The sequence below is a fragment of the Spinacia oleracea genome, chromosome 3 (genome assembly GCF_020520425.1).
Source record: "Spinacia oleracea cultivar Varoflay chromosome 3, BTI_SOV_V1, whole genome shotgun sequence".
Taxonomy (NCBI): Eukaryota; Viridiplantae; Streptophyta; class Magnoliopsida; order Caryophyllales; family Amaranthaceae; genus Spinacia; species Spinacia oleracea.
Genome location: NC_079489.1, coordinates 120,776,393 through 120,792,432, shown reverse-complemented (window position 1 = coordinate 120,792,432; position 16,040 = coordinate 120,776,393). Strand labels below are relative to the sequence as shown.

At 36.8% G+C, this 16,040-nt stretch overlaps 1 protein-coding gene and 1 long non-coding RNA gene across 6 annotated transcripts; one reads left to right on the top strand and one right to left on the bottom strand.

Moving 5' to 3' along the window:
- Positions 1-1,264: 1,264 nt before the first annotated feature.
- Positions 1,265-6,089, bottom strand: LOC130469340 (uncharacterized). 2 transcript variants are annotated; one of them, XM_056838518.1, is made up of 3 exons: positions 5,380-6,089; positions 1,513-2,381; positions 1,265-1,423 (listed from the first exon to the last, which is right to left on the bottom strand). In XM_056838518.1, exon 2 carries the CDS (start codon positions 2,371-2,373, stop codon positions 1,582-1,584), a length of 792 nt encoding a protein of 263 aa, XP_056694496.1. In that variant the 5' UTR covers positions 2,374-2,381; positions 5,380-6,089; the 3' UTR covers positions 1,265-1,423; positions 1,513-1,581. The 2 variants fall into 2 exon arrangements, with proteins under 2 accessions (XP_056694496.1, XP_056694495.1); XM_056838517.1 differs by lacking the exon at positions 5,380-6,089 and having other exon boundaries at positions 1,513-2,488.
- A 4,097-nt stretch (positions 6,090-10,186) lies between these two features.
- LOC130470497 (uncharacterized) lies at positions 10,187-14,760 on the top strand. 4 transcript variants are annotated; one of them, XR_008930958.1, is made up of 6 exons: positions 10,189-10,475; positions 11,395-11,494; positions 11,608-13,407; positions 13,538-13,622; positions 13,743-13,822; positions 14,534-14,760. It is a non-coding gene; the product is annotated as an uncharacterized lncRNA (long non-coding RNA). The 4 variants fall into 4 exon arrangements; XR_008930959.1 differs by adding an exon at positions 11,225-11,297 and having other exon boundaries at positions 10,187-10,475; positions 11,395-13,622; XR_008930960.1 differs by having other exon boundaries at positions 10,188-10,475; positions 11,225-11,494; positions 11,608-13,622.
- The last annotated feature ends 1,280 nt before the right edge of the window (positions 14,761-16,040 follow it).

Here is a 16,040-nt window from a genome sequence, read left to right as displayed (position 1 = left end):
CGTTCGTGAAAATACCTAAGTACCTTTCCGGTTGAGATCTATATCTTTGCGATCTACGCGGGGTAATATTTCTAGATTGACCATGATTCTCACTAGATTCTTCTAAAGATCTCTGAGTTTCATCCTGAATGTCATCTTGAGCATTCTCTAGAGTTTGTTGTTCAACTCGAATTTCTTCGAGGTCTACTTTTCTCCCACTTGTCATTTTGGAAATGTGATCTTTCTCCAAAAAGACACCATCTCGAGCAACAAACACCTTGTTCTCAGATGTATTGTAGAAGTAATACCCCTTTGTTTCCTTTGGATAGCCCACAAGGATACATTTGTCAGATTTTGGATGAAGTTTGTCTGAAATTAATCGTTTGACGTATACTTCACATCCCCAAATCTTAAGAAAAGACACATTTGGAGGCTTTCCAAACCATAATTTATATGGAGTCTTTTCGACAGCTTTAGACGGAGCTCTATTTATAGTGAGTGCAGCTGTATTTAGTGCATGTCCCCAAAATTCTAATGGAAGTTTGGCCTGACCCATCATTGACCTGACCATGTCTAGCAAGGTTCTGTTCCTCCGTTCCGATACACCGTTCCATTGTGGTGTTCCAGGAGGAGTCAATTCTGATAGAATTCCACATTTTTTCAGATGGTCATCAAATTCATAGCTCAGATATTCACCGCCTCTGTCAGACCGCAGTGCCTTAATCTTCTTGCCTAATTGATACTCTACTTCACTCTGAAATTCCTTGAATTTGTCAAAGGATTCAGACTTATGCTTCATTAGGTAGACATAACCATATCTACTGAAGTCATCAGTGAAAGTGATAAAGTAGCTGAAACCACCTCTAGCATTTGTACTCATTGGTCCACATACATCTATATGGATTAAACCCAATAGTTCATTTGCTCTTTCTCCAACTTTAGAGAAAGGTTGCTTTGTCATTTTGCCAAGTAAACATGATTCGCATTTACCATAATCCTCTAAGTCAAATGGTTATAGAATTCCTTCCTTTTGAAGTCTTTCTAAGCGTTTCAAGTTTATATGGCTTAATCGACAATGCCACAGATAGGTGAGATCTGAATCATCCTTTTTGGCCTTTTTGGTATTTATGTTATATACTTGTTTGTCGTGATCTAATACATAAAGTCCATTGACTAATCTAGCAGATCCATAAAACATCTCTTTAAAATAAAACGAACAACTATTGTCTTTTATTAAAAAGGAAAATCCCTTAGCATCTAAGCAAGAAACTGAAATGATGTTTTTAGTAAGACTTGGAACATGGAAACACTCCTCCAGTTCCAAAACTAGCCCGGAGGGCAACGACAAATAATAAGTTCCTACAGCTAATGCAGCAATCCGTGCTCCATTTCCCACTCGTAGGCCGACTTCACCCTTGCTTAACTTTCTACTTCTTCTTAGTCCCTATGGATTGGAACATAAGTGTGAGCCACAACCTGTATCTAATACCCAAGAAGTTGAATTAGCAAGTATACAGTCTATAACGAAAATACCTGAAGATGGAACGACTGTTCCGTTCTTCTGATCTTCCTTTAGCTTTGGACATTCTCTTTTGTAATGGCCTATTCCATCACAATAAAGACAGCTTGATGTGGACTTGTCCTGCTTTGATTTAGCATCGCCCTTGGACTTTCCACTTTTCTTGAACGTCTCTTTCTAGCCTTGAGTAAATCTTTGGCTTCACAGTCCAGTATTATTTCAGCCTTTCTGACAAGGTGAACAAATTCTGCAACTGTTTCTTCTCTTGGTTCACTTAGGTATAGTTGCTTGAAGCGACCAAACCCATTGTGTAGTGAATTGAGCAAGATAGAGACTGCCATCCTTTCGCTTATTGGTGTTCCTAGTAGACTTAGGCGATCAAAGTATGAACGCATAAGATCCACATGGAACCTCAGTGGGACGCCTACCCTCTGTTTAGTGCGAAGGAGCTGAACATGTGTGTCTTGGACTTCCATCTTATAACACCTGTTGGGAGAACTAACCTTTAGACCAGACATTGGTTCAATCAACTCATGGACGTTTAGGTCCCTGTCCTCCGTGCTTCCACGACAGATATCCCTCAGATTCTTGATGAGCGTAAAAGGTTCATAGGCTATAAACCTTCTAGCCCAATCATCAGGGATATTGTTCAGCATGAGACTCATAACCTTTTTGAGATCCGCATCCCAGGCGTAAAATCTCTCAGGGGTCATGTCTCTGGCATAGTAGCTTGGCATGGGATGTGATAGTACATACTCAAGTCCATTGAGTTTGACTATTTCAACTAGCTTAGCTTCCCATTCAAGAAAATTTGCTAGGTTCAGCTTGACCATAAGCTCAGAACCCATGATGATGTTTTGATTGTTGTTTGCCATATTTAAAACTACAATTGAAAAGAATAAACAAATAAATAACCATTCACAGTTTCTCTTAATAAACTTAAATTCTAGCATACATGCATAATTCAATGTTCATTAAGCATTTTATTCAAGTTATGTGTTCCGGCAGGTGTGAATAAAATGATTCCAAGATCCTAAAATAATTGAAGAACTAAGCACAGTTTGTCGACTTAATCCTAAAACATCTTAGGTAAGCAAAAGCCTTTTGCTAATAGTCTAGAAACTATTCTTGGTTGATAGGTACGTCTAAGAACTTATTAGGTAAACCTATCGATTTTGCCACGACATAAAAGGACTCCTTACTTATATCGTTGAGTTTCACCAAAACTAACATGTACTCACAATTATTTGTGTACCTTGCCCCTTTAGGACCAATAAGTAACACCTCGCTGAGCGAAAACTATTACTAGATTGATGTAAAGGATATCCAAGCAAGTGTATATTTTGGCATGGCACCTTTTAACTCAATTTTTAAGTTTGGAACTTAAGGCTCTTACTATGTTGGTTAGATTTTAAGTGAACTAAAATCCTTAATCATGCAACATAATCAAGCTTTTGATCTCATGCATTTTAAGACATATTTAAAAGCAATAAATAACTTAAAACATGCATAAGATAAATGTGATCTAGTATGGCCCGACTTCATCTTGAAGCTTTAACTTCAAAGTCCGTCTTGAAAATCTCCGTGGGAGGCACCATTTTCTTCAAATAGGATAAGCTATAATTAAAACTAATTACAACTATTTGATGGTACGCAGACCATATTTGAATTGAAAAACAACTTTGGTACTTTAGACCAATTACATTCAAATTAATGGTACGCAGACCATATTTTCTATCCTATTTGGGCCATACTAGTCACTTCATAACCTGCAAAACAGTACATATACAATATATACCATTCACCCATTCATTAACATGAATGGCCCACATAGCTGGTTAGTAAAACACATTATGCATCACATAAACATTTGCAGCAATTAATCAAGGGCACCAATAATCTACAAATTATTCAGTCCTTATTAATTCTAATCAAGTTGTTTTAACCTTAAGGATTTGTAGACCTAATCAAGAGTTTATGACTAAAAGGGGCTCCCACTTAAACCAATAAATTCATATGCTTTACTAATTTTAAACATAAAAATGTATTTCTAGTCTAACCGGAAACATACAAATTTAATTAAAATTTAAAGCTCATATAAATTTATAATTGAATCCAAAAATTTTAATTTAATTTCAGTCGTATTTAAATTAATTCATGATTTTAATTTTAGTAAAATAATTAGAATAAATAAAATTTATTATAATTACAATATTCAAAATTAAAATCCAAGAAAATAATTTAAATTATTAATTTTAAAATTAATTAAAATTACGTAAACTGAAAATTTCAAATTAAAATTTCAAAACGATCTAATCGCAACGCAACAATCCCACGCAACGCACGCCCATGGGCCACACGCACACAGCCATCGCTGGCCATGTGCGCGCAGCCCATGCGCTGCGTCGCATCGCTGCTGCTCACCATCGCAAGGCATCACGCGAGCTGGTGCTCGCTGCGCGCGCCAGCGCTCGACGCAACAAGCATGCTGCCGCAGCCCATCGCTGGGCACAGCGCTCGTCGCACGTCGCAACAAGCAAGCGGCTTGCCATCGCTGGGCGCAGCGCTCGTCGCACGTCGCAACAAGCACGCTGCACGCCATCGCTGGGCGCAGCGCTCGTCGCACGTCGCAACAAGCACGCTGCACGCCATCGCTGGGCGTAGCGCTTGTCGCACGCACAATAGCGCTTGCTGCGCGCGAGCGACCGATGCTGGGCGTAGCACTCGTGGCACGCGAGCTTGCGCTCGCTGCGCGCGAGGCTCCGCACGTTTGCGCGAGGCAGTGCGCTCTGTGGCGCAGCTCGCTTGCTGCCCACACGCGACTGCTCGTGCCTTGCTCTCGCCCTCGCCCATTCGCCCATTGCACACAGCCCACGACACAAGGCAGGGTTGCTGCCTTGTGCTCGTGCACCATGGCTTTGCTCATTGCATTCGTACCACATGGGCGACGAGCTCCCTTGCTCGTCGTCGCATGCCCGCACTATACAACACCCCTTAAGGGTAACACGTAGCGTCCATTGCTTTGTGCGTGCAAGTTATATGAGCGAATCGCATAAAAATTTAAAATTTATATTCAAAATTAATGACAAATTAATAAATAATATTAATTTCATAATTTTAGGGCGAAAAATCGAAAATTTATTATTTAATTGATTTCCGATTAACATGGATTCAAGTTTAGGTCATAAAAATTTAAAATTTAACATAAATTTACAATTTTTATGGTGGTTTTTAATCATAGGTGTCTAATTAAATTATAATTAATTATGAAAATCAAATTAATTCTAAATTATTCCAATTTTCAACAAATTAATCATAATTAAAAATTAGATTGCATAATTAACAAGGCTAGGCATTCAAACTTGTTAAACATATACAGTAGGTCAATAAAAAATTCAAGATTTATCAACAAGAATCGCAAATATTTAATTTAACATCTTAAATTTACGAAATTTTGCATTCGAAAAACTAAAACCTCCGAAAAGTCATAGTTAGGCTTCGAATTTGAGAATTCTGGGTTCGGCCGAAAAATACTACTTTTGTCAAAATTTTAGAATGCCTTTTACATGCGGAATTGACACAAAAATCACTCGATTTGGATGAGTAACGAAGAAACTGCCGAAAAACTGCGTACCTATAATTAAATAAACGCAATTTGCAATTAATTAACAATTACGAAAATTAATCACCCCTTTTAATTCTTGCAAATTTGTAATATTTAACCATGTTCATGCAATTTAGATTATGAAAATAATAAGAGGCTCGTGATACCACTGTTAGGTTATGATACATATGACAATTCATAAATCATGCGGAAAAACCATAAAGCCAGGAAAGCATATTATTTACACATAATCATTTAGCATAGTTTAGATGCATACACTTTGTTGCGTGCCTTCCCTAGCTGCGCCCGAACCGAACAAGAACAAGTCTTTAGGACTCCAAGTGTCGTCCCTCCGTAGATAGTCCACAGCACGTCCGGATCCGCCTTAAGCTTGACCAACTAGGATCGCCCTTAAGGTACTTAGAATTTTCGGCTAGTATAGGCAATTGTATGACTGAATTTTTGCTCTCAAAAATCACTTTGAATACTTGAATACTCTATTTAAAATAATGACCCTAGGCCTTTATTTATAGAGGTATGGAAAGGGAATCGTAATCCTATTAGGATACGAATTAATTAAATTAGAATCCTAATAGAATTCTTATGTAATTAATTCATCCTTTTAGGTTTAGGAATTTAATCATTAGTCGAAACCTGATAGCTTTAGGATTCGTATAGCACACCAACACACACGCACGCACAGCAGCCCACGAGGGGCGCCATGCGCGCGGGCGCAGCCCGCGAGCTCGCAGCCCATTGCTGCGAGGCCCACACGCTGCCGCAGCGTTGGCGCGCGCTGGGCCTGCCTTGCGGTGGGACTGGCGCAGCCTTGGCTGGTGCGTTGTGGCGCGCTGGCTTGCTGGGCGATGGCCCGACTTCGTGCTTGGCCTTCGTCTGGCAGGCCTCGTCCGATGCTAATTCGTACGATACGCTTTCCGATTAATTTCCCGATTCCGGAATTCATTTCCGATACGAACAATATTTAATATTTCCGATTCCGGAATTAATTTCCGTTTCGAACAAATATTTAATATTTCCGTTTCCGGAATTATTTTCCGATTCGGATAATATTTCCGATTCTGACAATATTTCCGTTTCCGGCAATATTTCCGATTCCGGCAATATTTCCATTTCCGATAATATTTTCCGATACGTACCATGTTTCCGTTTCCGGCAACATCTACGACTTGGATAATATTTATATTTCCGATACGATCCATATTTCCGTTTCCGGCAATATCATCGTTTCCGGAGCATTCATTTCTTGCCTGTGACGATCTCAGCTCCCACTGAAACCAAGATCCGTCGATTCCGAATATCCGTAGATGGAGTATTTAATGCCATTAAATACTTGATCCGTTTACGTACTATTTGTGTGAACCTACGGGTTCAGTCAAGAGTAAGCTGTGGATTAATATCATTAATTCCACTTGAACTGAAACGGCCTCTAGCTAGGCATTCAGCTCACTTGATCTCACTGAATTATTAACTTGTTAATTAATACTGAACCGCATTTATTAGACTTAACATAGAATGCATACTTGGACCAAGGGCATTATTTCCTTCAGTCGGGCCATACCGATGGAATTCCAGCGCATAAAAAGAATGAAACAATGTCTTGTATCATTCATAGGAGCCAAGTTTTCCGGCAGACTCCGCCCATGTTCATACTTGAGGTATATACGTTCCAAGAGTTTTGAAGCTTGTTCTGGTTGCACTTTACGTTTATTAGTATGTTATTCACAAAGCCGACTCGAGACACAGTCAAGCAACACATTTAATAAACGGACAACAAAACAAGACTCCATTTTTAATTCATTAGGACTTGTGACCAATCAATCAAGACGCTAGTGAATTTATTCCCATTGTTCCTTCTCAACACTTGTTGAGTAACCAAGACATGCTTATTAACATGCGGGTTGTGCACTAGGCACGAAAGAATCCTCAATTCAATTGACTCAAAAGTCTACCCTACATATGCGGTGGCTAACATGAGTTATCCCTTCATATGTGGTAAATAACAATAGTACAACTAGGCACGATAACTTAGCTCAAAACATGCTAGACAATAGTATAAACCATTCCTTGCATGTGTATAAATCATACATGCATAATCATACTTGGACAGCATGCTCGTTATTCTATTCAACAAACATACCCGATCATAACATGCTTGCTTACTTCAATTCAACGAACATAAACAATCATAACATGCTTGTTTACTTCAATTCGACAAACATAAACCATATACATAACATGCTTGTTTTCACAATCAAACATGAATCACAATATAAAATCATCGCATGAATCACAATATAAAATCATCGCATGAATCATCATGGAAATAAGGTGGCCTCCCTAGACTTGCACATACCTTGAAGTTCTAAGAATGGGGGCCACTTTGCGATTCAAGCTACAACTCTAGAAATCTTCTCCTATCATTAAAATAGTGAAACTTAATTATTATCCATGTTCAATAAATGTTCAGCAACTTTATTAAATTTTAAAACGTTTGAATTAATTAGAAATTAATCGTTAATCGATAAAATAATAGTTCTAATTAATCCCTTAAAACCCTAGCATGAAATTTGGCTAATTTCATGCTTAAAACCATTAAAATTTAACACTTTATGTCTAAAACCAAATCTGAAAATTATAATTGATTACCATAATTAAAATTATCATCTAATTATGCTAAGCAATTAGCCATACGGTTTAGGGAAAAACCCTAACTTTAAATCATCATTAAAATCTTTAAAAATCCATTAAGATTGAAACTTTATCTCATAAAAAAAATCTGAATATTACTACTCTTCAAACAAAAATAATCCTCAACATTCTATTAATCACTAATCCCAAATACATAAGTAATCACAATCCATCATCAAAATATTAATAAAGATTCAAGCTTTAACCTAGAGAAGGCTCGAAAGAAGAGAAATATACCTAACCGACCTATAGAACGGTACGATTACTAACTATGTAATCGGGCACAAATGGAAAGCAATACGAGGCTTGGAAGGGACGAGCAAGGCAACAAGCTTGCGGCTTGCTTGCGGGCAGCGGCTGGGCGCAAGGTGCGCTGGGTGCGTAGCGCTGGTGCGGGAGCCGAGGGTCGCGCGCGCAGGGATGGGCAGCATCAGCGCCCAAGACACGAGGCACGCGAGGCGAGGGCTGGGCAGCTCGCTGACAGAAGCACTGAAGGAAAGAAAAAGAAGAAAGAAAGAGAGAAAGAAAGAGGAAACTTGGGAGAGAAGAAATAGAATTGTAGAGAGAGAAAGTGATCTCAAAATGTGTTGAAGAAATGAGAGGTTCCTCAAGGTATTTATAGGGTGAGAATATTTTGGGATTAGGGTTAAGGAAGATTCCTAGTAATTTCGTTTAACTCAAGTTGGGTTCCCTTAAACTAGGGTGAGGTATCCTAAGGTTTAGGAAATTTCCTTGTAATTTCCTACACCTTCCTACACTTTGAGTTTGGGATTTTGGATTGGGCTTTGAGTTATGCTTCTTGAATTCTAATTTCAAAACCCAAATAACTACTCAACTTGAAACTAAATTCTCTTTATAATTAATTAAAATAATAAATACTTTTAATTAATTAAATACATTTAAATAGCTTATTTAATTGCGATTTAAATTCACAAAATCTCAAAATACCTAATAAATATAATAAAATATATTTATAATTACTTCAAAAATACGAGGTATTACAGTGGTGAATACAAAACGTTTTATAAAATTAAAGTGATAAATATAAAAAACCTAAACTTAAATATTGGTAAAAATGAAAAAAATCCTTTGTAAAACTTTTATTAATCACAGTTATTTTTAAATTTTACAACTTACCGATACAAAATGGGTAGTGTAACTAAAAGTATGAATAACGACAAGATTTCAAGAACAAAAAGAACGAAAATGATAACAACAACTTTTGTGTAAGACCGCCTTACCGCAAAGATCACTCTGATTGGTTAATTAATTGGTTCTACTACTTAACTAATTTTTTCCATTGCTTAACTAATTAAGTGCATTGTTGAACTATTTGGTTTCATTATTTAACTAATTAGTTTCAGTGATTAACTAATTAGTTCCAATGATTAACTTATATGACACCAATGTGTTTTTTTTTGTGTAAGAACACCTTATATAAAAGTTTGTAAAATGATAAAGGTCGCAATTTGCGACCTTTAAGCCATGTCACAATAATGACATGACATGCTTATGTGTCATGTATGTAATTGGAAACTAAACTATTTAACTTATGTTACCTATTATACATGTTAGTATGTTACAAAATAGGTAGTAAAATCTTAATATTCTAAGAATTTGTATCTTTAACGACAATCTAATTACGACGGTTCAAAAATCCCGTCGCAAAAGCCTTTTGCGACGGGGCTAACAATCAAACAATGATGGAAAAAACGTCGCAAATGATTTTACGACGGATTAATGACGGGATTTCCCATTAACGATGGCCCCCTTTTATGACGGGTTGGCGACAGGAAATCCCGTCATTAATCAACGATTATTGGTCTTTAACGACGAGATTTTCCGTCGTTAATGTTACAATTTTTTGTAGTGTTATTATAAATATAATAAATATTTGTTTCCTTCTTAGCATAAACTACCTTGTTTATATATTTTCTTAGTAAAAATATTGCCTCGATAGTAAAAATATTTTGATGACGCGTAGCTTATATAGCGCCTATATATACCATTTAGAATCCGACACGTAAAATTACGACAACTAAATATTATCACAACGTGCAACCTTTATCATCATCCCACTACAAGAATTTGTATCTTTAACGACAACCTAATTACGACGGGTCAAATATCCCGTCGCAAAAGCCTTTTGCGACGGGGATAACAACCAAACAATGACGGGAATAACCGTCATAAATGTCTTTTACGACGGGTTTACACTACAAAAAAACAGTTTATTAACGACAACCCATTAATGACAGGGCCTAAATCCCGTCGTTATTGTGATAGGTTCTACGACAGGGCCCAAATCCCGTCGCTATTTGTGGTGGGTTTTACGACAGGCCCAAATCCCGTCGTTTTTGTGATAGAGTTTTACCCGCAGATAATTAAAAACCTACAGCAATGTCATATTTTCTCTCCTCCCTCATTTTGTTCCTTTCGCTCCATCAAACAAAGGCGACGAAGGCGATGAAGCTCCTCCGTAGAAACCGATGAAAATCGCAGGATTTCTTGAAATTCCTCCATAAAATCGAGCTTATTCAAGTTTTATTTGTCCAATTCTGCTGCAAATGAGAGATTATTTGATTAAAATCGAGCTTTATCAAGTTTAAATCTGGATGCAAGTTAATTAGGTTTTCTCCAAATTGATGATTCAAGTATTATCAGGTATATAATCTCTCTCCTATGGTCGTTTTTTTGATCTCCAGTTGAATTTGTTTGAGAATCTGTCACTCCAATTTTATTTGTGTTTATTTGATTTTTCCGAGAATTTGTAACTTCAATCTGATTTATCGGCAAATTTTACTAAATTGCTTCTCATTATAGTGGCGAATTAGTATATCCTGGTTATCTGGTGGTTTGTTTTGCTTTAGAATTTGATGTTTGGTTAATTCTAGCTTTAATAATCTGCAATTAAGGTTGTTAGAAGGTTTTTTTGGATTTATCTGAAATTAAGCAGCAAGTTGTTTGGTAATTATGGTTGTAAATTAGTTCAATACTCAATCAGAACATTTAGGATATGTAAAAAATTACGGCTATCAGGCCATCAGTTCTATCAGAAAAGTATGTTCATGCTCATAGTGAATATTCTAAACCATACGATAACAGAGTCTCTGTTATAAGTATGGTGAATTATGTTCAATCTCTTATTCTCCTAATTCCATTTGAATTTATGTGTAGAATTAGCATTATTTTAAAGTCTTGATTCATTGGTAATGGCTGCAGTAATGTTTTAAATTTGATTAATCAACATTGATATATAGTTATATTATTGGAAGAAGTGGGAATTGACTAATTGATCTCTCGGCCTCAACCTTTTGTTTAATAATATATGCTCCCAATTCCTAACCCAATATGTTTAATAATATATGCTCCCAATTCCTGACCAAAATTTACTTGGGAATTTTATCAAACAGGTTATCTGCATTGCTCACAAAGGGGTATTTTTATAAAATACCCAATCAATATGCTCCAAACGTCGTTTAAAACGTAATTACAACTACAATAAGATTTCCACGATTTGGTAATGCAAATGAGTACTCACCTTTCGGGGAAAGGTGAATTAAAATTTTATTTGGAATTTCAGGTCTTAGGTAAGAGTACTTTGCATATGGTAGATTGGTGTGTAACAGTGTAAATACAAAGTTCGCCAATTTACAATGACTGAAGAACAACAAAGAATTCAGGTAATTACATATATTATGGTTTGGATTGTGATTTAAAGATTGCTGCTACATTTTGAATAACTTGGAATGAGTTAGATTTAATCTATCACATACTCTTGTCTCTGGAAATGTAGGATGAGATGAACTTGTTGGGAAGATTGTCACATCCAAACTTGGCTCATTCATTAGGATATTGTTGGACTGAGGAGAAGTTTTATTTAGTCTCTGAATATATGCCCAAAGGAAGTTTGGATAATCATATACTCAACGGTAAATAGTTAATTGTTTGCTTTGGAGTTGGGCGTTGAACTGTTGATCAGTGTGGTCTAACTAGATTCTGGTATTTCCTCCGCAGGTAGAGTTAGTTATAAAAAATTGTACTAGTTGGTATAAGCAAGTAATTGTACTAGTTGTTATAATGTTTACATCAATTACTTTGTTTTCTAGAAGTGTGATATATTTTATTGAATTTTTGTAGGGTGAAAGTTCTGGAAATCCTCCAAGTTTTGGTTCTGTTAGGTTATGATACATATGACAATTCATAAATCATGCGGAAAAACCATAAAGCCAGGAAAGCATATTATTTACACATAATCATTTAGCATAGTATAGATGCATACATGTTGTAGCGTGCCTTCCCTAGTTGCGCCCGAACCGAACAAGAACAAGTCTTTAGGACTCCAAATGTCGTCCCTCCGTAGATAGTCCACAGTACGTCCGGATACGCCTCAAGTTAGACCAACTAGAATCGCCCTTAAGGTGCTTAGGATTTTCGGCTCTTATTGCAAGTGTATGGCTGATTTATATTTCAAAAACTTACCCTTTGAATACTTCAATCGTACCCATAAATTGTGACCCTAGGCACTTATTTATAGGAGTATGGAAAAGGAATTGTAATCCTACTAGGATGTGGATTTGTTAATTAGAACTTTATTAGGACTCTAAATAACAAAGCAAATCTAATAGGATTAGGATTTTAATCTTTGCACGAATCCTAATAGGATTAGGATTTCCCGCACACGCATCGTACAAGCCATGCACCCGCGCAGGCCTTGCGGCCCACGACAGGCGCACAGCCCATGTGCAGTGCTGCGCGCGCGCGCGCCCTTGGCTGGGCCTGGCCTTGCGCTGGGCCTGGTCGAGGCGTGTGTTGCTGCGTGCGGCTCGCTGGGCGATGGCCTGGCTTCGTGCTGGGCCTTCGTCTAGCGGGCCTCGTCCGATGCTAATTCGTACGATACGCTTCCGATTAAATTCCCGATTCCGGAATTCATTTCCGATACGAACAATATTTAATATTTCCGATTCCGGAATTAATTTCCGTTTCGAACAAATATTTAATATTTCCGTTTCCGTAATTATTTTCCGATTCCGATAATATTTTCCGATTCTGACAATATTTCCGTTTCCGGCAATATTTCCGATTCCAGCAATATTTCCATTTCCGATAATATTTTCCGATACGTACCATGTTTCCGTTTCCGGCAACATCTACGACTTGGATAATATTTATATTTCCGATACGATCTATATTTCCGGTTCCGGCAATATCATCGTTTCCGGAGTATTCATTTCTTGCTTGTGACGATCTCAGCTCCCACTGAAACCAAGATCCGTCGATTCCGAATATCCATAGATAGAGTATTTAATGCCATTAAATACTTGATCCGTTTACGTACTATTTGTGTGACCCTACGGGTTCAGTCAAGAGTAAGCTGTGGATTAATATCATTAATTCCACTTGAACTGAAGCGACCTCTAGCTAGGCATTCAGCTCACTTGATCTCACTGAATTATTAACTTATTAATTAATACTGAACCGCATTTATTAGACTTAACATAGAATGCATACTTGGACCAAGGGCATTATTTCCTTCAGGTTCGACACTCACAAAACAGGAATTATTTTAGACAAGCCCGAAACTGTGGAAAGACATGTAAGTTTATCTTCCTTCCTCTCTGTTTCTTAAGTTCCATAAGTGGGGTTTTCTTAAGTTCCATAAGTGGATTTTGAAACTTTGAAACCCTATGGGATATTGCAACTAACTTGATTTTTAATTCTTAAAGGAAATGATCAAGAAGACAATTCAAGAAAATCCAGAAATGGAGGGAAAACTTCAGGCCATTCTAGATGCTTTTAGAGATAAGTAAGGTAAATACTACAAATCTCCCTCTTTTAATCAAGTGATTGATTCCTCTTTAAATTTGATGATGATATGCATTTTCTTCATAATCTTGTGAAGTTTAATTTCTTTGCTTTACTTTTTTCAAGGTACAAAGAACTGTCACATTATATATATGAGTTGTGGTACATGTTTTCTGCTGTTCCTTTGTCTGCAACTGTAAATTCAGGTTGGTATTCCAGTACGTTTGTTTCTTGAATTCTTCATCTAAACATCTGCTTTAGTATTCGTTGGTTAAGAATATGCACTCATGGCCTCCCCCTAAGTTAAGAATACTCTAATCGCCCTTTCCTTTTCTCTGCTTTATTTGTCCTGTCGATCTGATAGTTTGGGCCAGTAGATTAAGGGCTGTAGTATAGTGTTATTAGAAGTTAGGCCTAAGATTAATGTATATGGGATCTTAGTTGTTAAGAAGTCGATCTAACTTTACTAAATGTACTTGATTCTGCAACAGGACTATTTACCACATTCTTAACTGATACATTTGATAACCAATGTATCTGTTAATAGGGCTGAAAAAACCAAACTTGAAAAAGGCTTTACTAGACTCTAATGTTTCTGAATCTCTTAAACATCTGACATGAAATTAGTGTCATTCCATCAATCTGACATGAAATTAGTGTCATTCCATCAAAAAAATATTGCTAATTAATCTAAGTCTGAAATATTTTGTTCCTGATACACTAACATAGTGAGATTGTATTGGTTTTGGAGTGCTAATGCAGTGTCGATGAGAAGACTTCGTCTTGTCTTTATGACTTTATAGTTTATAGAAAACATTGAAGTATATCTACAGATCATTGACAATTTACATAAATGCATGTTCTGAGTGATTTTTTTGTCAAAAATATGCAGTATCTGACATGCTGTTACTTCTCAGGTTGGTGCTGCTATGTGCTTCCTTGCTTCCTGCTGGGCTAATGTGCCTTGCTTCTACTATCTGCTGCAAACTTTGAATTTTATTTAAATTGCAGTAATCAGACCAAGTGTTATTGTGGTCTTATTTTTGATTTCTTGGGCATCAGACAATTGGTTGTGGTAGTTTTAATCATGGGCCATTGTTGTAGATTTGGATTTTGTGAAATGAACTTGATGGTACTTTTATAATCTGTTGATGGTATTAGTATGTATGTAGTAATCATTGATATTGATTCATAACTAGCAGGTGCATGATAAGCTAGAAGGTGCTATAAGAATCATTCTCATGGCCTTTTGCGACGGGGAGTGACCCTGTCATAGTTAGCTTTTTGCGACGGGAGGTTAGCCCGTCATGTTTGGCCTTTTGTGACGGGATTTTCCCATGTCATAATAGGCTTTTGCGACGGGATTTTTTCCTGTCACAATAAGCTTTTGCGACGGGGTCATGACGGGGTAGTCAATTACGACGCCCTCCTTTCATGACGGGCTTGTGACGGGTAATCCCGTCATAATTGGTCTTTTATGACGGGTCAATGACGGGATTTCCCGTCATAAATAGAACCTTTTTTTGTAGTGTTACGACGGATTTACGACGGGATTTTCTATTAACGACGGCCACCCTTTTATGACGGGTTCGCGACAGGAAATCCCGTCGTTAAGCAACGATTATTGGCCTTTCGCAACGGGATTTCCCGTCATTAATAGTACAATTTCTTGTGTCCAAAAAAATCAGAATGAATACAAAACGATTCAATATAAATGTAATACCCCACTAAGGCATAAAGAAAATTAATTAAATGGAGAAGAAAATTTGTCATTGGCTGATGGTGGATACTAATTAGATAAGGAGTGAAGAAAATTCAAAGAATATGGGCTAGTGTACGTATGATACTATGTTATGAATACTACGTGAATGATGATCATTCATGGATCATTAATCCTTGAACGTATGACTTTTCAACTCCGAATGTTTCTCTCCTCTTTAGTTTGCATTGTGATCATTTGGAATGATATTATGGTATTAGTCCTAAAGTTTCAGAAATAATTGTACATTTCTTCGCCTTAAAATGTTAGAAATTATTTATGGGATAAAGAATTAGGGTTAGTGATAATCATGCTTGTGTCTTTGATTCTTAATATGTAATCATATTGATAACCATATACTTATTGTGTACTTATCATATCTAATCTAATCTGATAATTTTAAAGCATAATTAATTTTAATCATTAGATCGAGCCTATCACGTGAAATTTTATTATTTAGAAATGCCTAAAATAATTGCTCCTTTCGTCTAACTAATCTTGATCATGTAGTCATATACGTATAGATATATTAAATGCATTGATACAAGTAAACCATATATGGTGATCAGTACGTATTCTACCTATAGAATTCAAGATATATAATTAGTCGGCTAATATTTAAGGATTCATGATTAATAACGTTGGGCCTAATGTTCTTGGTAACA

Bases quoted from the DNA above. Each gene is read 5' to 3' on its own strand.
- LOC130469340 (XM_056838517.1), bottom strand. From the start codon at position 2,451: ATGCTAGAATTTAAGTTTATTAAGAGAAACTGTGAATGGTTATTTATT.